This window comes from Struthio camelus, chromosome Z (genome assembly GCF_040807025.1).
Source record: "Struthio camelus isolate bStrCam1 chromosome Z, bStrCam1.hap1, whole genome shotgun sequence".
NCBI lineage: Eukaryota > Metazoa > Chordata > Aves > Struthioniformes > Struthionidae > Struthio > Struthio camelus.
In genome coordinates, this window is record NC_090982.1 from 78,257,618 (window position 1) to 78,280,541 (window position 22,924).

The 22,924-nt window shown below is 52.2% G+C and overlaps 1 protein-coding gene across 16 annotated transcripts in view; it reads right to left on the bottom strand.

Moving 5' to 3' along the window:
• The window catches only part of LOC104152004 (ciliary neurotrophic factor receptor subunit alpha), a 238,422-nt gene that overhangs the window by 82,267 nt on the left and 133,231 nt on the right, over nucleotides 1-22,924 (bottom strand). For 14 of the 16 annotated variants that reach the window (XM_068928278.1, XM_068928274.1, XM_068928283.1 and 11 more), the window contains one exon: nucleotides 20,568-20,649. In XM_068928278.1, the coding sequence (XP_068784379.1) occupies nucleotides 20,568-20,649 (82 nt within the window). Of the gene's footprint in view, nucleotides 1-15,913; nucleotides 15,999-20,567; nucleotides 20,650-22,924 lie in introns of all 16 variants that reach the window. The other 2 variants (XM_068928286.1, XM_068928285.1) reach the window with 1 other exon arrangement.

Consider the following 22,924-nt stretch of genomic DNA (forward strand, 5'->3'; position numbering starts at 1 on the left):
AGCGCTTGGAAGCAGGCTGCAGCCAGGGCCGAACCAACCTGAGAGTCTCTGGTTATAGATTGGCAGGTGCATCTGGGCCACAGATAACACAACTGCAGGATTATGTTGCCCAAATGAGCTCCTGGGTGGAGCTCAGCGCTATTCAAGACACCCGCACATCCACAGGACGGCTGAGTATTTGCAACTTGCTTTGCAGGCAGCGGGCTATCGAGGGTGACACAACCTTGGCTAACAGTGCCTGGGCAGGCAGGAGACAGGGTCTCCTATGTGCTGCGTGGATGAAGACCCTGCAGAGCCCGGCAGCAAGATGCAAGCCTTCAAACCTTGTAATGTTAGATGGTAGGAGACTATGCTGCTTTTGGGCACAGAGACAGAGGCTTTGCATGCTGCCCCATGCAGATATGTGTATGATATATAATAGTTTAATTGTCAAGCACAGTGGAGAAGTTCATGCAGTGATCATATTATGTATCAAAAAAATTTCTTAAGATTCAGATGGTAAGAAGAGGCCCTTCAGCGTAGTTTCCTAGTCCCGGCAGCAGCCTCTGCTGCTTTCAGAGGAGGGTGCATGCGACCCGTCGGAGAGTTATGCAATAAGCTCAACAGCTCCTGCCTGGCCCTACTCACTTGTCTGCACCCTGAAGCACCAGTGCTTAACATCTTTTCCAAAACCTCAGAAGAAGATGTTTTTGCTCTCCGTTAAGTGGCTGGTCGTTTCCAAGCGCTCCTACGGCTGGGCCGCGTTGCTGGCTGGCGACAGAGTCCCCCAGGTTGATTATGCAGAGCCTGAAACAGCTCAGCCATAGTTCGTATTTGAAGTTGCTGTGTCTCTGTTTCAGAGAACATCTCCTCCTTCTCGCACCATTCTCTGCAGCAGGAGCCTTTCCTGCTCGTCCCCCCAGTGCTATTGCCCCTCTGTACCGCTTTCATTATTATCCATTCTACTAATCTCTTAAAAGGAAAGAGCACTGCTGCTTTCAGGTGCTCTGAAATGAGAGCTCAGCCTTCCTTCATCTGAGAGCTTTTCCTGGCCTCTTCTCACTGGCGTTGCTGTTTCTGAGAGCCCTCAACTTGTCTTTTCTGTGTTTGGGATGATGAGCAAGGGTTAGTTCAGCAGTAGATGTTCGTTCGGTATGATTTGAACTAAGTGCCCCTTTTTTCCCTTAATTTTAACACTTAGAAGTTTGAAGTGTCTTATTGCAAAACAAACGCTAAAAAGTCAACATGTGCCTTGACTGAAATACAAATAAATGTGACCAGGAGCTCCCTGGAGAGCTCCTTGGATTCGACACGCTATGAGATTTTAGGGCATCAGATTTGCTGAAGGTAAGGCCATACAGAAACTCAGCACGTCCAGAAGGAAGAGAACTTTAGCTATCTGAAGGCACTACTGAATTACAACTATTATTATCACAAGAGATACTTGAATTCTGGAATTTATGTAAAACATTTAGAACTCAGGTTCCAAAGCATTTAAAGGACTTGAGAAAATATCTTTGGCTCCAAGTCAGCAAAGCACTTAGGCAAGCCCTTAACTTTCAGCATGTGTTTAAGTACCTTGCTGACTTGGGGCTTTTAACCCCGGCAAAAAGAAAGCAACAAATGAAGAAAAGCCAGAGGAAAAGTTCTGGTGTGCTTGGAAATCTCTAGGCAAGTCAGAAAAACAGGGGAATCTCTTCTTGAGAGGAAGAAAGCAAAAAATAATAATGACACATTTTTAAATTAAACACTCGAGGAAGCTTTCCAGGGGAAGAAAGATTCCCAGAGCAAACGGAACATTTCATTATAGCCTAACTCGGGCGCTCCAGTTTTGCTGTCCTGCCTCTTTAGCATGCAGAAATTATTTATTTGTGGAAAAAAAACCTGCTTCCCCCTCCCACTTCCAAACTAAGCATGACTGGGGAGAGAAAATTCTTGGCTTCAGCAGAGAAAAAAACATCTCTGAAATGAGTCGGCTGTGAGAGGTTGTTCCTATCAGGAGGGAGGAATAAGAGAAAAAATGAGGTAACGAATAGTAGCAACAAGGGAAAGAGAGCCGAGAGAGAAGGGGAGCTGCATGCAGGCAGGAACCTGCACACGTCCGCAAGCGCACACGCACGCACAGCGCCAGCTACCCGGGGGAGAGAAAAGGAAACAGTCCAAAAGGAGAGAAAGGGCAAAGGCAGAGGCTCTGCCTTAAATCGATGCAAATCTATGCGTGCATGCACAGAAAGCAGCTACAAGGGAGAAGACGCTTTTTATTCTGCCTCAGACGTGAGGCCATGAATAGAAAACAGTCTCTCCCACTCTGCTAGCGAACCCCCCCCTCCCCAGCCGGGACGATCGCAGTGGTGTCAGCCTGCAAGTGCGTTCATTCTCGAAAGCAAAGCAAAAAGACGATGCATCTCCCTGTGGTGGGGGGGCGCGGGACCGGCTGCAGCCCACCCGCACACAGCAAGGCTCCCGGCCCGCGGCGCTCGCTCGTCCCGTCGGACGGAGACGGAGGGGAAAGCTGCAAAAGGGCCCAACGCGACCGCGTCCCCGCAGGACAGGGCAGGCTGGATGCTCTCCAGGCACGGGCTAGGAGCCCTCGCCTTGCCGTCCCCGGGGTTTTGCATGTGTAGCCCTTTCCCCCGCTCGGTACCTTCACCCGGGGAGGAGAGGAGCTCACTGGCTGCTTTTTGGCAGCCTGCTACGGTCCGGCCCGGAGCCGGCGGCAGGGAGGTGAGTGCAGGGTGCCACCCTCGACTCCCCAAAAATTCTCCGTCAAAGAGAAAGCGCTTGGATTCCTTCAGAAGGAAACCAAAGGGTTTTGTGTCTCTTTTAACTTTTTTCAAAACCATCCCACCGTGTTGCACAAAAGGCTTTACAAATCCTCTTTTTTAGGGGGGAGAGGAGGAGGGAGCTGCTTCAACCTGAAGATAGACTATTTCTGAAAAATACCAAAAAGACATCCTGGAGCCCTTCCCCTCTTCCATGATTTCCCACCCCCCCCCCTTCCCCTGCAGAAGAAACTAGATTTTGTAAAACATTTCACCGTCGACGGGACTTCACTTTCCAGGGGCAAGCGGTTCCCCCGAGGCTTTTCCCAGCAGCTCTGTTCGGCTGACCGTGGCTGGGGACAGATTTCGGGTCCCAACAGAGAGGCCCCTTGCGGCAGGTCACAGGTCGCGGCGTGGGGGACGGAGGTGGCAACCCTTGGCCGCCCGCGCTGCCGCGCTGCCTGCGCCCTTCCACGGCCATGTGTGGCCCTGCATCGCCTTCACGAGCTGGCAATTTAACGGGAGGAGACAAACGAGGAGAGTTTTGTTCTCCCTCTCTTACAGGTGGCAGCTGAGATCCGCATGGAGATTCAGTGACTGGCCCAAGGACTCACAGTAGTTTGCAGCAGAGCCAGATTCTGAATTTCAGTCTCCCCTGGTATCCTATGGCACCTGATACATCAAGGCCTGAGTTTCGGCTGGGCTCTCCAGGCCCTACTGAAATACAGACGGCCAAAGCATAGCACTCATTTGGGGAAGTGTTGTTCTGCCCGGCTTGAAGCCCTGTACAGCTCCCCGGGGTGCTGACAGCTCCCGCGCTCGGATGCTGCAGAGGCGCTGTCAGACGGCTGCTGCACTGCACCCAGGGCGATCCCCCCCAGAGCAGGAAAACAAAAAGCCTCCCATAATAGTGGCTATACAAAACTCTCCTCTAGCTAAGCAAGTTAGGAAGAACGGCACAAACTCACAAGAGGAAAGAAGACACAATTAAACCACTTAACACCCCATATCCACTAATCCTTCGGGCCTACCAAGCTTGACTCAAACATATTCTCTGCCTGCTGACACCTACCTCCTGCCACTTTTCCAAGCAAACTGCTTTCCCTAGCACCCCTGCAAGCCACCTGCATGCATGTGGTTTGCAGGAGAGAAAGTCTATCAGAGCCCCAGCGTTCCCATCACATGATCCCAGCCCGACTGGGACCCCCACCCCAGTACTGCCCATGGTAGTGGGGTAGCCACCCCAAGAATGGCTCATGCAAAGCAAAGCTGCTGGCCCACGCCACTGCATGAGCTACAGATGTTCAGTGTTTAGCAGGGGGCTTAATAGTCACCAGTTTGGCAGACAGGTTTGCACGAATTCTCACTGAGCTACTCCATTTCTACCCGACCTGTGCAAAGGCTACGTTCCCTCCTCACTCGGTACCACCAGCCGGACTCCAGCTCTCTCCGTTCACAGCAAACGAGCAACGGCCTGTCCAGCTACACACGCCTAAATAATCCAGTTTTCAGATGGACAGAGGAAGTCCATCCAGATGAGTCCTCAAAGCATATGCACCTGCCAGGAGTTCCTCATCAGGTCCCCAACACAAAACGTTCAACTCATTAAAACAGCTGTAACATGAGCTGGGCTCGCTTTCACTCTTGATGGTTCTTGCTACTCATTTGTCACTCTGGAGCTGTGATTTAGGACAGGATGAAGACTGTAATAGGATTAAATCTGCCACCTAAATCCTGAAATTTTCCTTCTGGGTTTATATCCAAAAAATTGTACTGATGGATCAATAGAAGGACAGCCATCTCTCTGGAGCTGCCAAGAATGTAATTGCAATAGTCTGGAGAAAGAAACACGTGACGGGTAGAGAAGCGTATGGTCTCACAGAGCTCGGCTTGTACTGAGTCAATGATACGATAATGATAAACTAGCCATGCGCTTGGAAAAGCCATGCCCAGGCTATGCGGCAAGATGGACAGCTTCACATGGGGCGAGGGTTCCCTAATGTCAGATACCTTAAAGGCCAATTCCTCTTTTGACAAGACTACAAACCCCAGCCTGTTCGGCACCCATTCCTGACCATGAGCCACAGTCTGGAAGCTGAAGGACTTGGGGGATTCACCGTCCGGGAGAATGACTGAGTTCTCTAGGCCTCTCTAAACTCCAATGGCATCTTACTTCGAGAGGTTTGCAGAGGTGGAGAGAGATGCATTTATATGCTGCTTATAGCAAAACAACCCAGCGGTGAGGACTTAAGCGTAAGACACAAGTTTAGCTCCCTCCACTGCCATATTGCAGCCATAGGGGTGAACTACATGCAGCTACATGGAGATGTATACATGATTAATGCTTTAGGGACCTGGAGTGGGCTTCACCGGACCAAGTACACGTGTCCTTCTGAATTAATTGTTTAATCTCCAATTTCAGCTGTTTCTAGAGTGCAGTCTATTGCATCCTAGTATGGGCCTACCAACTATGCCAGATGAATCATGTCCTAAAAGCACCTATTTGCCTCCAGAGATATCTGGATATCTTGCTCAGTCACTTATGTGACTTATCGCATCCTGAACCTCCCCCAAATTTTTTTGGAGACAAGGCACATCCAACCTCCTAAAAGCCCTTCTTGGCATCCTAGAGGTGGCAAGGTTGCTGCTGCACTCAGACACAGGGGAGCTGAGGGCAGAGGGAGCTCTTGAGGATCACACGCTAAAATGGTTGGACCTCCAGGTTAGCTGCTCTGACCCTGCCGTGCTAAGGATGACAAGAGATGCGCCTTGGGGTTGTTGAGCTAAAACAGTGCCAACCCTGCATAAATGTATAAATAAATGTTACTTTTCAAACACCACCTTTCAAAGTCTCATGTCATTATTCTTCTCACATGAGTTTCCTTTCTGCCTCCCATGCTGCCACGGCAGCAGCTACGTAACGTTTGAAGAGCACCTACCGGTTACATAAAAATGGCCGCAGTGATTATATTGCAACACTTCATTGCTTCCCTGAGCCACAGCTCCCTCCTCCACTGTTGGAAGTGAAGTACAATCAATGCTCATTAATTAAGGGCCAGACCTGCTGACCATGGTCACACTGAGTTCAGTGCTGTTTCTTGAATATTCAGGGCTTGCTCTCTGTAAAAGTGAGGAGCCAAAGCTCAGCCTTAAGTGACTGGGGCTGAAAACGATGGAGACTCACTTTGCAAGCTGGGAGGGACAGAAGGATGTGTCCCTTCACTCTTAGGGCTGAGAGCAGGAGGAGTCGCCTGCACGGGGGCAGATCTGATGGGCCACAGCTGTAAATCAGCAAAGTACCGTTGACATGACGGAAAAAACAATAAGTCAGCTAAAGGTGCTTCGATCACAGGCCTCATAGCACAGACAGCCAGGCAGGCAGACAGCTTCCAAAACATGGGCCTCTTCACAGTTTGAGCTCCGTGCACGGAGCACAGAGTTTGGTAACCTGAGAGCTGTCTGTGCTTGGTCTGAATGGTGGGTTCCTCCGGCGAGAGCCATACGAGCAGTGAGAGACCGTCTCAACACGAAGGACAGGTCACAGGCTGGGGCCTGTTTCTTCTCCTCTTCAAAGGGCCAACAAGTTAAATGCTTCATGATGATCAGAGGTGGCTCTGAATATTCACGTTCTGGCTGGGAACCACAACGTCGGCAGAGCCATAACAGTGGATGAAGATCATGCAGAGGATGCTGGCGATGGGTCCAGTGAGAGAGCGCAAGCTTCTGGCAAGAACAGAGGCTGGGCACATCCTTTTCTTCTACTGCCCAAAGACCTGTTGTGCCCTGCTCAGGAGGGTGATGCCTGGTGAGTAGAAGAGAAGGACTAGGGTGTTACTGGGTGAGGCTGGGGAGGATCCTCTGGGACAGAGGTCTGGAGATAGCTGAGGCAGAGAAAAGTGCCAGTAGGGCCGGGATTAATGGATTTCTAGCGGGAGCACCAGTGGGAACGGTGTTGCAGCTCACTAGCAGGAAGTGAGTCCACGGCCATCGGCAGCAGTCACAATCCCTCCACCCTGCCAAGGGGCTTGAACGTGATGCTCTATGAGCAGGGAGACATCGAGCTGCAGCAGTGGGGACCCAAACTCCTGAGCTCTTCCACCACTGTCCTTCCCCCGTACCATGGGACAAAGACACGCTCCCCAAGGAAGGACGAAATGGGCACATGGGTCAATCACTTGTGCTTTCCAGCACAAAGGCAAAGCTAATTTTCAACTCTGCTGAGCACAGAAACTTGGATATGATTGCCAGCCAGGCACATAGTGCTTTGCTGCATGCCCCAGATAATGTGCCATCCTCTCCAAACGGCAGGAAGTTTGGAGGGCTGCAGGGCTCAGTTGCATGTTTCCAGTCCTGAGCAACATCATTTTCATGCTTTTCTCCAAGCCTCTCCAGCTGTCTCAGCAGTTGGCAGGGGTTGCAGCAGGTCTCCAGGCTCACGCTCCCAGTTATGCCCAGGTATGGATGGCTTTTGAAGGAAAATCATAGGCAGATGGACAGACATCGGCTTCTGGATTTAATACACCAACATACCTGAGAGTCTTGGGCTGGTTTCTCTAGCCCCGATGTGCCTCAGTTTACTTGCACCGTGTGCTCTCAGCTGGAGTAACCACTGCAATGCAGGCAAGCCACAGACACAGCAGATAGTCCTAACTGCCAGGGCTTGCGGTTTGGCTGGAGTCAGAGGCTCTCTGTGACTCATCTTCAGAAGTCTCAAGTTCATGGCTAGGGCTTGAGACTTCCCTCGGGAGCACTCTGGGCTTGGCTTATGGTCCACCCGGGAGTGGGTTTGTGCATAAACAATGCTGATGTTGAACAAAGCTTGCCAGGCTGATTCGAGACAACCTGTGCTTGGATAGCTGTACAGATGTGAGGCCACAAGGACCAGCCCCAGGCAGTGGACCCCTGTGCACATGCTCTGCACGACACAGGTTTGCACCAGCTGCTGCTAACACAACCGGGGAAGTGTCTGCGGCCCTACTCCCACTCCATAGCTCTATTACCTTGCAAGGGTCTTAGAGAGAGCCACAGCCGTGACCACCTCAGCTTTGCCTTGTTTTGGATCCTCAGGGCAGTACATCTGACCACCTGCACATCATGGCACAGAATGGCAGAGTACAAAGGGGATCTTTCTCCAGAGAGCAGAAATGCACTCAGGCATAACAAAACATTGATTTCCATCCTTCTCTCACCTAGCAGAGCTGTGTTATCCAGCAATGTGTACACGCTCCTTGCCCAGCGCTGGGACATCAGAAATACACGCACACACATGCACATCTCATTACACCTAAGCAAATTCAGCAGGGAACAAGCAAGACGCACTACATGCTACAGCTCTGCTTTAGATCATTCATCTTAGCCAGACCTTCAGCGTAGTGGTGCCGTCTCCTTTCTGTTTACAAAGCACACAGCCCTGCTGGCAGAACTCCTCTAGGCTTTCAATCCTGCAGGTCAATGCTTTTCAGCCTGAGCTCTGCAGACCTCTGGCTATTTGGTAGCACTCCAGAAAAGATAACTAAGGAGGGCTCCGCTATTGCTGGATGGCTGAGATTTGCTACCAAGGATCAACACCGGGCGAAGTGTTTCAGGCTTTGCAAACCGCAAAAAGCTAGAAAGGCCCTGCCATAGCATGTTGAACCTGGGACGGAGAGCGCCATCACACCAGCCACGCTCACCCCATAGCGAGGCTCTGCCCCATCCGCAGGGAGTTCTGCACCAGAAGACAGACGTGTCCTGCTCAGGGCTGTGTGCAGGGATTGACCTCCTAGATATGTGCATGCAGCTGTGCAAAGAAAAGTACTTAGCCCCCTCCCATTGCCTCCGGAGGAGAGGTGACAGCTGTTTCATCGCCACGCTGAGTCACACGCACAAAGCCCCTTTCCTAACATGACCTTTGGCAGGATGCCTTTAAGCAAAGGAAGAGGATGCAATTAGCCTCCAGACTCCTTAGTTTCAATTAGCACCTGGTGGCAGCTAAGCCTAAAGAACAACCTTTCGTAGCAAATCCTACACCAAGAGATCAATGGTCCATACACTGAACTAATAATGCTGTAACCCCTCCTGCCTCCACCACTGCTGATCGCTTTGCGGTCTCACTTCACTTCTCCACCTGATTGGCCTTCCTGAAGCGCTCATTACAAGGTGACATGCATCGCTTTTCCCCTCTGTAATGAGGCTGCCACAGACCCCGCACAATTCGTCTTCCTTTTTTTTCCTTTTAATATGCCACAATTATATTGGCTTCTCCGCATGGATCCACTCCATTTAGTGCTGCCCATGCCTGCTTATCCTGAAAGATGCTCTTTTCATCCCCAGGATGGCCTGCAAATCTTGCAAGTTGCTCTCCTGTTTATTTTTCACACTTCAGCATCTCCCACCCAGATTAGGAATCTGAGCATTAACTATTTCCCTTTGCACATAAGCACCATTTCTGCCCAGATAAATTAATCCAAAAAAGACTCTACACGTTAAGGTTCATGCACATCATGTCCCAGCATCTGCTCTATTAAGCATGCCTCCTGATCCCTTTGCTCTTGCTCTTTTCCTACCCTAGCAAAACCCTCTCCCCAGAAAGCAATGATGATGATGTTTAATCTCAGTGCCTCGTTCTGACTGCACTCCTGTTATCCAGGGCTTTGCTTGGTCACCAATGTGTCATAGGTAGACTGAAGCCAGCTAGCAGCAAGTAACTCACTCCATGCCCAGCACTAATGATGGATGTGCAGGACCTGAATGTCTCTGCCCCAGAGCCCCAGCCCTACCTGGCCCTTTCAGTCCTGGGGTCCGTCCGCACGCAGTCCGGCTGACGCACTTCAGTGTTGATTTGTAGCACTCCCTGGTAAGGTCTTGGGCTCCTACATTCAATGTCCCCAGAGCTGCAGCACTCTGCTCCTTCAGCCTGACCAGAGATTTGCTTCACAGTCAAAGGGCAGCCTGTGATCCAGGACTTTAGTCACTGGAAACTTTTCAAAGCACATAATTAACAAGCAGCACCTTCAGTCCAAGTTCAGCTGGACACGTGTCCCTGAACTGCCTGGATGGGACTGGGCTGCTTTGGAAACGTGAGACAGCTGGCTCCCTGGGACAGCTGCATGTGACTTCTTTGGCGAGACCTTTCCAGGCTTTTGGGGTCGGGGTAATTCAAGCCAGACTCCTGAAGCACTAAATGTTTCCATGCCAACTGTAACTCTTTTCTGGGATCTTCCATTTCTGGAATCCTTTGCAAAAGCAACACAAAGACAGGCATAACCCACGGACAGGGATTGCTTCCTCCCTCGCCAAAAGGAGATCAGTGCCAGGATAGGACATGGCCCTTCTTCAAGAGCCACGGTAGCACATGGCACATCACCAAGTGGAGCAGGACTGCAAGTTTCCTCACATTCTCTCCTCTGTGACCCTGCCTATGCTAAGCTGCTTGGTGTCACCAGCCCAGGCTGCTACCTCACTTCTCAATGCTTTTCAGATCATCTATGCACAGAGTGACACAGGTCCTACCGCAGACTCTAGAGTCCTCTTGCAAACCTCTTCCCATCACAAAACTGAACCTGCAACACCCCTGTGTCTCTGACACCAGTTCCTCCAGGCAATACTCTGCCATACCTCAGGAGGATGCCAATTTTCTGCTAACCTTTTGTGCTTGTCAAAGCTCTTTTGGATGCCTGGGTGGACTACAAACCTCATTCCTCCTGTTTCATTGCCTGTCGATATGTTTAATGAAGTTTAAGAGATTACTGCGACATGGTTTTCCTTGCCATTGACAGAACTAATTAATCCTGTCAGACTGCAATCCTCCAGGTGCTTTTTTCTTCTCATGCTCATTACAAATGTGAACTATTTTAACCAGTTTTGAGGAATCGCAGACTTACTGGTCCAAAAACTGCCAGATCTGCAATTTTACTCTTTAGCTTCTTTTTTTTTTTTTTTAAATCTATAGCTTTGCTATCTGCTTCAACCACCAGACCTCCAACTAACTCTTCTAACTCTCTCCATGCTCCAGAAAGGGGTGAACTCAGTGTAAGCACCTGCAGCAACCTCTTTTGCCACAGATTTGTATAGTAAACGCAGTTTGCTGCTTCTCAACACACTTTGCCTGTCTTCAGACTGCGGGAAGCACAGTGGCTCCAAAGAGCAGGTTTCCCAAGTCCTGAAGCAGTATTCAAGTCAGAGGGAGATGCTCCCTCTTGTATAAGTGCGAGTCCCTCTATTTTTCCTCTTGTTCTTTTCCTCTCCTCCCCACCTGCGGTTTAAGAGCACCTCTCCCTGTGTATCTGACAGCCCTTTACACAATGGGGCATCAACCTCACATGGACCTGCTGTTGTTTTTCCAGCATAAACCCTGGAGAGGAGCCATGAGCTCTCCACTCCTTGCTTGTTCACAGCATGGAGCGGAGTCATGCTCCCAGCAGGAGAGGCCACCCACGCGCAGGAGCCCCTCTGCCCTCCCGAGCCGTCACAGTGACTTTTGGCAGTGCAAATTTAACAGAGACCTCCCCCCGCCACTCTCTTTTGACGGAAATCAAACCTTTTGGCTAGGTCCAAACTGGGAAGGGCGAGACTCCCATGTGCTCCCAGCAGGGCTGTCCGGCAGCACCAGCCAGCTTCCCGCGGGCATTCAGATCCCAGGGTCCGCGGGGCGACAAGGCAGGCCCACGAGGCCGCGGGGAGCGGGAGGCAGCGGGCAAGGAAACACAGGCACTAAAAATAGGCTGTCTGCGGTAGGGGCTGACCACATTTATTAGCAAGCCTGTGCCCTGCCTGACCACAAGGTCAGCCTCCGAGAGCTCGGCCATAATTCACTCCATGTCTGGGCAGGAAATCTGCTTGAGCTCAGAGGGATGTCCAGTAATAGAAAGACGCATTCCAGGAGCTGAGGCTATTTTTGCTTTTTGCTTTATTTCGCGGATTGGGAACCTTTCAGGAGATGCATCTCGCTCTGCAAAAAAGCCAGGTGCTCCAAGATAGAAAAAGGGAGAGAAAAGAAGAGGGGGAGAAAGGAAAAGGAGGGCAGCTGGAGAAGAGGAGAAGCAGTGCGTGCCTGTTTGGGTCTGGGCTTCCTCTTATCAGACTCACCTTCACCATATGAGGGCTGGGCAGGTATGGTGAGGCAGCAGGGAAAGATCAGAGCAGCAAAAGGGTCCACGGACATTTAAGGGCTCCTAAATGCTGTGATGTCACATGCAGTGTTTAATGGGCCAGAACTGGAGTGTCACCACAGATGGGGTGAGCTGCTGTCAACCTGGGGTCTCCAACTGGGCAAGGCAGTGCGGGCTGCCAGGGAAACAGGGAAGGAAAGGGGAAGCTGCACAGCACCAAATGCCTGGGGAGGGAGACTACTGACCTTCCTTGCAAAGGCATCCAAGGGACACATCTACCACAAGACCTGAGGTACAGCCAGGCAGGACAGCAAGGGACAGGTTGGTGGATTGGCCCCGGAGGATGCACCAACTGCACCAGAACGATGCCCGCCTCTAGACAGACGGACATGGACCTGAGACAGCTTAGCGCAGGGAAGAAATTAGCAAGGCAAATGAGAGGAAGCCATGAAGAGCAGATGCCTGCCTTTGAACGGCAGCCTTCAGAATGATTTCAGCAGGCTCCGTGTTGCGGTGAAGCTTGAATCCTAATCGCAGTACATAAGCAGCCAGTGCTGGAGCTTTTATATGAGGGGTAACGTGTCCCTGACGATTCAGGCTGACTCACTGGCTGTGTATGAGAGTTGCTTACAGAAGTGAGGCTATTGCTTGGGGGGCGCAGAGGTGCAGACAGCGCCTGCAATCCACTCTGCCAGAGAAGCTAGGGCTCTGGGGCGCTCACACCTCCCGCAATGCCTTCACACCCGTGTCTTTCCCCAAGCAGCCTCTTGCAGGGGGAAGGAGCCAGCTCCCAAGCAGGAGCATCTATTCGTGACGTACTCTGGGACCAAGGGCTTGCAGGTACAGCTGGCTCCTTTACCAGAATAAGTGTTATACCACTGTGCACAGAGCTCATTCAGCCTGAGAACCAGCTGAGCTGAACCCTGTGGCTTTGACTGTGCTGAGCTAACCTTGATAACATTCTTCTGATACCAGAAAAATTACTTTTCTTTATCCAGCACCATCCCTTAGTTCTGGGTCTCTAAGCTCTCCTGAAAGAAATGCTGGTGGGAACAGTGTTTGGGCTGTGAAACAGCTCATGGAGAGCAAGAGGTACATGGAAGGAAGAGGCCATGCTAAACCTTGCTTCCTAACCAGACAGAGGTTTTGGAAACACCATATAGCCCGCTCTCATGCTGAACAGGACTGGATTTTGGAATGAGGTTCATATTTCAGCCAGCTGGATAATGAGAGCATCCAGAGTTATAACAGGAAGGATTAAAAAATGTAATTGCTAATGGGGAATTAATTGTTAATGGGGAATCATCATTGCAGGAGGGTGTTTCTATTGTGTCCTCACAGGGATCTGTTCTTGGCCTGTTGCTAATCACTCACTTTATCAATTATCTTAAAGGAAACATAAAACTGTTGCTGGCAAAATTTGCCAGTTACACAAAGGCTGCCGTATATAATGGAAAGGACAAGTCCACTGTATACAGAGATCTGGAGTGGTTAATGTACTAGCCCTACCTCAGCAGGAGCATGTGTTTTAATGCAGTTAAACGCAAGTCCATTCATCTATGGCAAAGGAATGTAGGTCAGATTCGCAGGAGGCAGGGCTGTGATTTGGGGAGGACAACTCCGATAAGGCCTTGGCAGGAGCCACCTAGAGATGAAGTGCCAGTACATTGCGACTAGATTGACGCTTGGCCAGAGATGCAAGGAAATGTTAAGGGGGAGTGAGAAAACGGTACACTATAGGAAGGAGGCAGAGCTTTCCCTTGCACTGGCCCGAGACTGAGCGTGGAATGAGGCTCTCCAGGAAGCATGCACCATCTCAAGCCTGCTGGCCTTCTGCTTGGTGCATGCACACGTTCCCTTTGACCTTGCCTTCCCCAGCATAAACAGAGAGCAGTGAGTGTCTGGCTACGGGTAATTATAAAAATTCCAAAACACTCTGTTGCACACACATCTCGCCCTGGGGAAAGGACAGAAAAAACAAACAACACAGGACAGATGTTAGTCATGTCACTTAATGCATGACTGAAAGGCACTGTAATACCATGGTGAAGAAAGAAGGGAAGAGCAGAGAAGAGCAGAGAAGAGCAGAGACGAGACGAGACGAGACGAGACGAGACGAGACGAGACAAGAAGACAAGACGGAAGAGAGCCTCTGGATGTAGATTTGGAGACACTACTTCTGCAGTGTTACCTTCAAGGCAGATACACACACTCCAGAAAGGATGGCTACAAACTGGAAACAGTTCAGTAAAGGCTGACTGGAACAATATGGAAAAAACAAGAAATAGTTTGGAGTGAGAGATGCAGGATGCCCAGTATGTTCAACCAAAGGAACTAAAAACATAACTTGGTCGACGTCTGTTAGTACCTAGCCAGGGGTAAATCTTTGTACTCTGAAATCTAGCGGAGGAAGGCACAAGGAAATCCAATGGCTGGATGCTGAGGCTTCCCAAATTTAGGTGAGAGGGACTGTGGATAACATGCCACAGGACTTGCTCACTCCTTCACACCAAGGCAGAAAGACACTCTAGTCTGGCCTCCGCCACAGGCCCTCACACCACTTCCTCCTGGCCTTAAATGTGATGATCTTTGAGAGAACAAAGAGGTTAGAAAACCTCTAGGACAAACCCTAATCACTGGTGACTGAGGGCTCCGGTGGTGCCGGGTATCACGCTGTGTCTCCTACAGGTCTTCCTGCACCTTGCCCTGGAGCAGCTGATGCATGTCACTGCAAGGACCAGAGAGGGCTTAGCTTTGTTGAGAGTTCTAAAAAATAGCCATATATAAGAAGAATCATGCAGAGCAGGTGTCTCTGGGTGTCAGTCACCGGGCCCTGCTGCTCCAGCTCAGAGCAGGGCTTCAAGGGCCCTGACATCTGCTCTGGGTTGCAACCAGCGCTGGCTGCCCCAGAGAAAATCAACACAGAAAAACATAGCACCTTCTGCCTCCTTGCAGAGCGGAGGCCAGGAGGAACACAAGAACAAGGCAAGCGTGTGAGATGTTTCTCCCGGACACCCTGCCTGGCTCTGGACACTGTGGTGCAGGGCTGCACCATGGATTACGCAGCCAAACAATCTGCCAGCTTCAAATTTTTATAACCAGGAATAATGGGATTAAATCAAGCAGAAAAAAATGATTGGCTCACCCAGGTTTCGCAAACTCTGTTTCCAAAGTCATCAGCAGGAACAAAGACATACTGTTAGTACGGGGCAGGTCTGGAAGGAACCTGAGACTGCCTGAGCTGCTGAGCAGACATTAGCGATAGTGAAACTGGGCTCAAGAAAAGCAGCAGGGGATGCAAGAGGGAAGAATATCACAACCACATTTTTGAAAATTCAGTATTGTGCAAAGATAGAAGTACTCTAGCTGAAAAATAGAGAAAAAGACTGAGGAGAAAAAAAATCCTAAACTTTCTTCTCAGCCACCCCACTTATACTGAAATTTTGAAATTACAAAAAAATGAGATTATTTTGTAGCATTACCAAATAAAAAGAGCTGGAAGGACTGTCAACGGGCCAGCCTGGCCAGTGTGTCATCCTTGGCAAATATGTATCCCATCTCTTCTTAAAACCCTCTGAGGATTTTAAGCATCGCTAATGCTGGTTTCTCATCACCTATGCTGTTAGGCAGTATTGGTGAACATCCCACCCAAGCCTTTATAGCTGTATCCTAAGCCCATGACTTCCTGTAGCTTTGCTGGCCACAAAGCCCACGTGTGACACCTCTGTATGTTGTCCCCACCCCCCGCCCGGAGCATTACAGGAGACAGACAGACCTGATCTGAGCAACTTAAGATCTCTTTTGGCCTGACGTTTCCTCTCCTTTGGAGAAGTTCAGACAACATCCTCCTTGTGCATCCAACTCACACACACCAGAGCAAGCCTCATGGCCCAGGTAGCTCATCGCACTGTTTGAATACAGGTACTTTAACGGAGCGCCATTCAAACAACAACCAAAAACCACTCGGACATCTACAAACAAACCATGTATTTCTGCAAAAATACACAAACCACCTCCCACACAGAAAACGCAAGCAAATCCCAGAGAAGGCCCCTAAAACCAAAGTAACAAGTTTAACTGTACCAGTCTGATGCCCTGGGGACTTGGATGGAACATTTAACACAGGAGGAGGCAGGGCCCTGAAAGAGCTGGTTGCATCCCCATCGGCCTACAAATGCAACACAGAGAAAGTTGGACAAGGCAGGGAGGGCAGAGAGGGAGGTAACTACAGTTGGTTTCTCGTCGAGAAGTCAGTTTGCATCGCTTTGCTGTGTGCATTGCAAAGGCTGTTTACCAGCCTAGACTTTGCCTTGGCTGAAATGTGGTCAGCATTTCTAAAGAGGCGCATGCAAACGGCAACTCCTGGGAGGCTCTGCAGCAGAACCGATTGTAAAAGATTAGCACAAGGGCTGAACAGCGCAAGAGAGGAGGGAAAGTAATGAAATAAAATCTCTCTTTCTCTTCCTTGGTTGAGGAATGATGGGGGCTAATTGCTTGTTGCTGGTGAGAAAGCAAGAAGATAGCAGCTTCTAGGCACATCAATAAATTAACTCCAGCATGTGGCATCTGAAATGCATTCTTTTCCAGAGACGTTTATCTCTTTGTCTCCTCTGCAGGGTGAAAACATAATTATTGCTTAAATGTGAGTTAATTCAGCAAGGTGAGGATCAATAAAGCAGAATTATTCCTCTTTTAAAAGCAGAGAAATCTCAGTCTGGGACAGATATGGATGTAACTGTGGCAGAGCTGACGGATGGGGAAGAAGCGTTGACCATGGTGGGAGCCCGGGGAAGAGAGTTCCATCTTGCCAGCATTTCTGTAGCTGGAGAGCAGTTCAGTTCAGCCACAGGCAGCTGTGGCAGTGGCTAGGAAGAGCTGAAATCACCCATGCACACTTTGTAACCTGACACACGGCTACACATCTCCAACACCTAAAAACTCCCCAGGATAAGGAGTTCTGGCCAAGTCCCAGGTCTCCATGCCATAGCATCTCCCCTTCCTTTGAGGGCACCCAAGCACTGCTATGGAGAGGCTCTCTGCAGGGTAGGGGATATGCCTACACTGTTCTCATTGTTGATGGGGGACATGACTGAAGCCCTAGTCTACCAAAGCTGTGCGTGTTACAGCAGGTAGCATCACTTCTTTTCTCCCCTGTGGTTTTCCCATCGCCATCCTATATTCTGAAACAAATCAGCAACAACCACTGCCTAGAGAAGGAAATGCAAGAAGGAAAAGGTCAGGGAAAACTGAGCTACACCAGCTAATGCGGAGGACACTGGGCTCTCCTGCTTGGCCTTTAGCCAGCTCTTCCTCCTCTATCCCCTCCTGTTTTTTCTCACAACTCTTGTCTATCCATTTGCTTTGCTGGGAGCTTTGCAGATTCGTGGGAGGAAGAAAATACTGGCAGGGACACCCAGAGGCAGGGCAGCTCTCCCCCGACCCAGCCATGCCCAGACCTGGCTCCTCTTCCTGCTTCTGCTGCAAAACACGTGCCCTGACTACTTGCTCAGCAAGCCCCATAAGGGGGCCCAGCATCAGCCTGTTGCCACGACCAGGCTCGGCAAAGGACGTGCATTCAATGCAACGTGGGCTTGAGCTGCAGTGAGGTCACCTGCGCTGGCCCAGCTTCAGTGAGACCAAGTGCACTGGCAGAGACCGCCAGAGCCACCCAGCCTGACTGCATTAACTGCGTGGAGTGACTGGCTTAGCAGCAATTGGATTGGTGGTGAGTGCACTGTTTAACCCCTATCTAACAGGAGCTGCCATCTCCTCACTAGGCTGTAGGCTGCAGCAGCACCCAAGCTCCACCCCAGCTGCCCCAAAACAGCATCAACGCCGGAGCAAAATGCAGCACAGCACCTCCCTGCTCCCTGCTTCCTCCACCCTGCTGTGGTGGAGGGAGGCTGAGAGCAACTCAAATTTGATAGCTCTAGCTTGTGGTGGTGCCCATCGGGCTGGCTGCAGTTGTATCTTCAGCAACCTGCCATGGGTGCTAAGCAAGGGAGCTCTGTATCTCATCTCCAGCCGCTGCGGCTTGCGAAGGGAGTGATCCTGCTGGCAGCGCAGCCTGTTTCCCTCTGCAAGGACTATGCATTTAGGCATAGCAGATACCCAGCCTCAGGGTAGGCTGCACGTGCTGCCAAAAACAGTGAGCGTAGAGTACAGGGCATGACCAAAAGAAAGCTGTCCTCTAGAGCAAGACTGTCCTGTGGATGTACTCAGGGAGGACCAGAGGGATGAAAAATGCCCAGGAACGGCAGCTCCTGTAGATCCGCTTAGCTCTGACCTCTTCCAGCCCCCCAACCTCAGAGTTTGGCTCCTGCATCCTGGACAAATGCACCCTTCAGTCTCCCTTGTCTGAGGAGCAGGGCCAAAGACAAGCAGCAGAGAATTAATGCATGAGCAACCTCACCTCTGCTGAGCCCAGTGCTGCCATTACTAATTCATGTGGCACTTTGTAGGACGCTTTAGTAATCACCGGGGTGCACATGAGAGCCAGGAGCAGGTGCCTGGCCTCGCAGCACCATGCTCGTGCACACTTAGCAGCTTGTCACATCCTCCTCACTCAAGTATTCAGTGCTAATGCATCTCTTAAAGTGCTTCATGAGCTATTAAAGTCAAGCATGCCTCAGTCGCATTACAAATGGACTTCATGCCAGCATCTTTCCCCCACTCCACCCAGTCTGGACGTAGGTTGTCTTGGCTGTCAGACCTGTCTGCTCTCCAGCATGGGACATGCGCTCCCAACGCTGGCTGCAGCACCACGGCCTCTCCCAGCCCTGTGAGCCAGGTGCCAGGGGCCACAGCGCAGTGGGGACAGCCTGGCAGGAGATCTTCTGCTCCAAAGCACATGCCCAGAGCCAAGGCTCCCTCCCAGTCCCACGACGGTGTTTCAGAGAGGTGTGCACAAGGGACGCAGAGCCTCAGGGGAGCAGCTAGATTCTGGGCAGATGTGAAACTGTCCTACCAGCCTTCTTCCAGCTCTTATACCCTATTTTTCTTGCCCTGTGGTCCCAAACTCCTTTTTATTTCCCCTAGAGCCCTTTTCCACTGCAGAGCAGCCTCTCTGCTTACTGTAGCTAGAAGGAGCCTTGCTTTATCCACGCACTGAGCCCAGATGCACATTGGTGCCATCAGGCCTCAGCAGCTCCTGTTCAGAGCTGGTGCCCAAGATGCCTCCCTGATGAATGCAGCCAGGGAAAGGGAAGGAGGAGGGATGGAGAGAGGAGGAGGCTATGTTGCCAAATCCCTGGATCCTGCGGGATCAAGGAGCCAGGGGCCTGGAACGGTGGTCCTACCCATGCCCGCGCTCTCAGCACCAGTACACTCCTGCCAACAGGGAAATGTTTGGCCCTGGACAGTGCTGGCAGGGACTGGTGATTCATTTCTCTGTCTAGACAACACATTTCCACAGTGCATATCCCTGAAATACCTGGCACCTCCATCTTTTGCGCATCTATCTGTGTGACAGGGTTAGGCTGTTATCCCCGCAGCACAGGGGAAGTGGGGATGTGCAATACATCTAAGGGATGCTCTGGCAGCCTTACCCTAGGTCTTTCAAGGTCCTGGCAGCATCGCTTCTCTGAAGAAAGCATCCCACCACTGTGAGCAGCACACAGCTCACCTCCACCCTGACTTCTTCCACCACTCAGCACCCAAAGGTGTTGAGCAGGAAGGTGCTGGGACTGCTCACCCAGCGCCACCTGACAAGCTCTCCCTGCTGCCATGCCACTGCCAGCCCCTTCTCAAGAGCAGAATCGTCCCATGCTCTCCCCACCCCCATCTGGGAGGGGGAGGCACACGCCTACGACCTCAGCACAGATCCAGCTCTCTCACTCACACTGCCAGCTCAGCGGGATGCTCTGGCTGGGTTCATCTATGCCACAGAGCCCACGGATGTACAGACATCCCTTTCAGAGCCAGCCAGCAAAATTCCCCTTTATAATTCACAGAGGGCAACTACAACCAGGCTGGCTGCCAGCAAAGCAAGTGAGTTTTGGGGTTCTCCCTTTTTGCCCCCCTTTTTGCAGGGCTGCCATAGGTGGCCCAACAGGTAAGACCCAACCAGCTGTCCTAAAACCTTCCTGGGTCCTCCAGCTCCAGCTTCTCCACACCTCTTTAGTCTCTCTAAAGCCGTCGCTAAGGAAAACCCCAATCCCCTGCTGACCCAGAGAGGTACGAGCTAGCGGTGGGCGCAGCTGGGTCGACCCTCAGTGAGGGTACTGGCCACAGGCTCAGATGAAGTAGGCAAGCTGGGCTTCAAGAAGCAGAAACTCAGTCCCAGCGGCCGCCCACACCAGTGACGGCAATGAAGTCACCCCGGGGGAGCAAGAGCAGGACAGACAGCCGGGTCGCTTCCTCCCATGCATCCCACAGGTGGATGGCACAGGGCAGCATGCCCAAAAGCGGGGACAAGGGGGTTAGAGACGGTGTGCTGGAAGTAAGGGCACCCCGGACACGCAGGGACCTGGGTAGGACAAGGTACAACGAGGGGGACCAGGCCATCCAAGCAGGCACTTGGCGGGATGCAGGTTTTGCTGGTGAAGCTGCCCATAGCCCAGCAGCGGCAGGCAGCAAGGAGCACGTGCATCACCGAGGGATGGAGAGGCCGTGTCTAGAAAGGGAACACCAGGCAACCCTGGGCAGCACGCGCAGCTTGCCCCCGGAGACCAACCAGGGGAACAGTGCCCAGATTTATTTGGGAAACTTAAGGTCGGAGATGTCAGAAGAGACTCACCCTGCTGGCTATGTCTCTGAGCGTACACCACCACCACCACAGCGAGCACCACGCAGCAGGCTGACGGCACAGGGTTAGCCATCTGTGGAAGGAAACACAAGGAGCAGCAGTCAGCGTTGGGCCCCGGGAGGGCTCTCACACGGCAGCGGTTTTGGGGTGCAGTGGGGGCGCACAGAGGGAGCAGTGTGGCCGCAAGGAGCTGGCCACGAAGCAAGACATCAGTGTGGCCGCAGGGGAACTTTCTGCAAAAAGAGGCATTTTGCCGGCACGCTCTCCTTCCTTCAACAGCCTGTGGCACTTTCCACCGGAGCTGCCAGCAGAGCCGGGGCCCAGAGGTTACAACACACTTTGCACAAATGCTGCATTTCTCTCACCTCATTTCCATCTTCTCCCCTAAGAAAGTCAAACCCTGGCGCTGGGCTCTCTTAGGCAGCTGCAGCATCACCCCAGGAGCACGTGCTGCCTGCAAAGAGGCCGCAGACACCCTCGGCTCTCCAGACAGGCGGCTGTGCCGTGTCCCAGGCCCAGCTCCCCCCAAAGATGAGAGGAGAGGGTAGGATGCCTCTGAGGAGAGCCAGGCTCTTCACAGCAGTGGCTGGTGCCTAGAGCGCGCGAGGTCGCAGAGACTTGCACGGGCAGTTGCTGCTCTAGCATGGCCTCTCCTGATGCTGGTGCTATTTGTACAGCGCTGAGCACCGCGCTGGCCCGATATAACAGCAGCAGCTTTTATGGCCGTGCAAGAGACATCGTAACTTTCATTGGTGTCTCCGCAGTGGCTGAATAGCTGCTGGCCTCGGAAGCCGGCTGGGTTGGCAAGAGCTGCAGCAGGGAGGGAGAACCTGCCTTTTTCTTCGAATCGGGCTCCCAGCGCAGCTGAGCTCTCTCTTTCCAGATAGCTCCCTCGCTCCGGTTTATTATTTCTGCAATCAAATAAAACGGGGCCGTGGAGGTAGGAGCCGGCTGGCAGAAATGAGCAGCAAGGCTCCTTCTGCAGGTGGGACCTGCTTCACTGCATGGAGCAGAGGAGGGGAGGCAGGGAGCGGAGCAGGGGGAAGCCTTTTAGCCAGATCGCTGCAATGGGCTGAACTCACCGCTGGTGAGCAAGGCCAAGGCCAGGCACCAGCTAGTGCTGTGGGATCACGTGTCGGGGCAGGGGGGGCTCGGACCCCCCTCTCCAACTTGTGCCGGCCGCTTGGCTCCCCTCGCTCCTCCGCGCACAGCTCAGCACGGGGCGCTTGGCCCTGCTCTTCCCCTGCCCAGGAACGCGCGAAGCCGCGCAGAGGGAGCTGTACAAGCTGCAAGTGAATCAGTCTCTGCGACGGGGAGATCCAGGCACGTAAGTGCACCCTTCCCTCTCCCTGCTAGAAAGGCAAGGGGCCTTGCCGTCTGGTGCGCGCTCGCAGGGAAGGGCCAGCATGTGCCGTGTCGCAACAGTCGCGTCCTCGCTAAAGGCAGATGGAGACGGAGACGCAACAGGCAAGATGCTGCGGGACACCTGGGCTCTGCTCCTCTTGGAGCCGGGGCCGGGGCAGGGGCAGGCTGCTGTCTCGCTCGTGCACGAGGGATGTTGCTGAGGATGATGACGAGCAAGGCCCGCAGCATCATAGGCTGCACAGCCACCCCGGAGCCGGCACAGGACCGAGGAGCCCAGCGAGCGCTGCCCCGCCACGAAAGCCAGGCAAGCAGCCCGCCTGCCAGGAGGCAAATAGCACCAGGCGTGAAAAGCAAATTACACCTTCAAAACCGTTTAAACCTCGCTAATCTACAGCGCTGTATCGGTAATGCGCAGAGGATTGCCTTTTAATCTAGAACATGAATATGGGCTCGTTAGCCAGATGGCATCCATTTAGACTGAAATAAAGGGGGAGCTGTACCGGCCAGAGGAAAAAAAAAGGAGCAAAACAAAACCCATTACCCAGCGCGGCTACTGCAGGAGCCCAGATGGCCTCGGGCTCGCAGCAGGACACAAACGTCTCTCTCCACAGGGGCAGGAGTGCCAGGGGAGATGCGGGACCTGACACAACTGCGGGAACCCATGGCGAGGGAGATGGGCACAGAAGGGCCAGGGACCTCCCAGTGGCCTCGCTGCTGAATTTACGGCTCTCGGTTTGTGCGGCGAGGGCTGGCAGCGAGGCCCGGCCCCAGCGTGCTGCGGCAGAAGAGGACAGACGCACGAGACCTAGACTCTGCTCCCAGCCCAGCCCCACACTGCCCGGGTGACCTTGAGCAAATCACTCTTCCTGCTGCCCTGTGACTCAGTTTCCCTGCCTGTAAAGCAGCGATAACGAAGGTGACCTTCCTTTGGAAGCTCTGGGCAAGGATCGCTAAGTACTAATTATAATGTCGTTATCATTCAT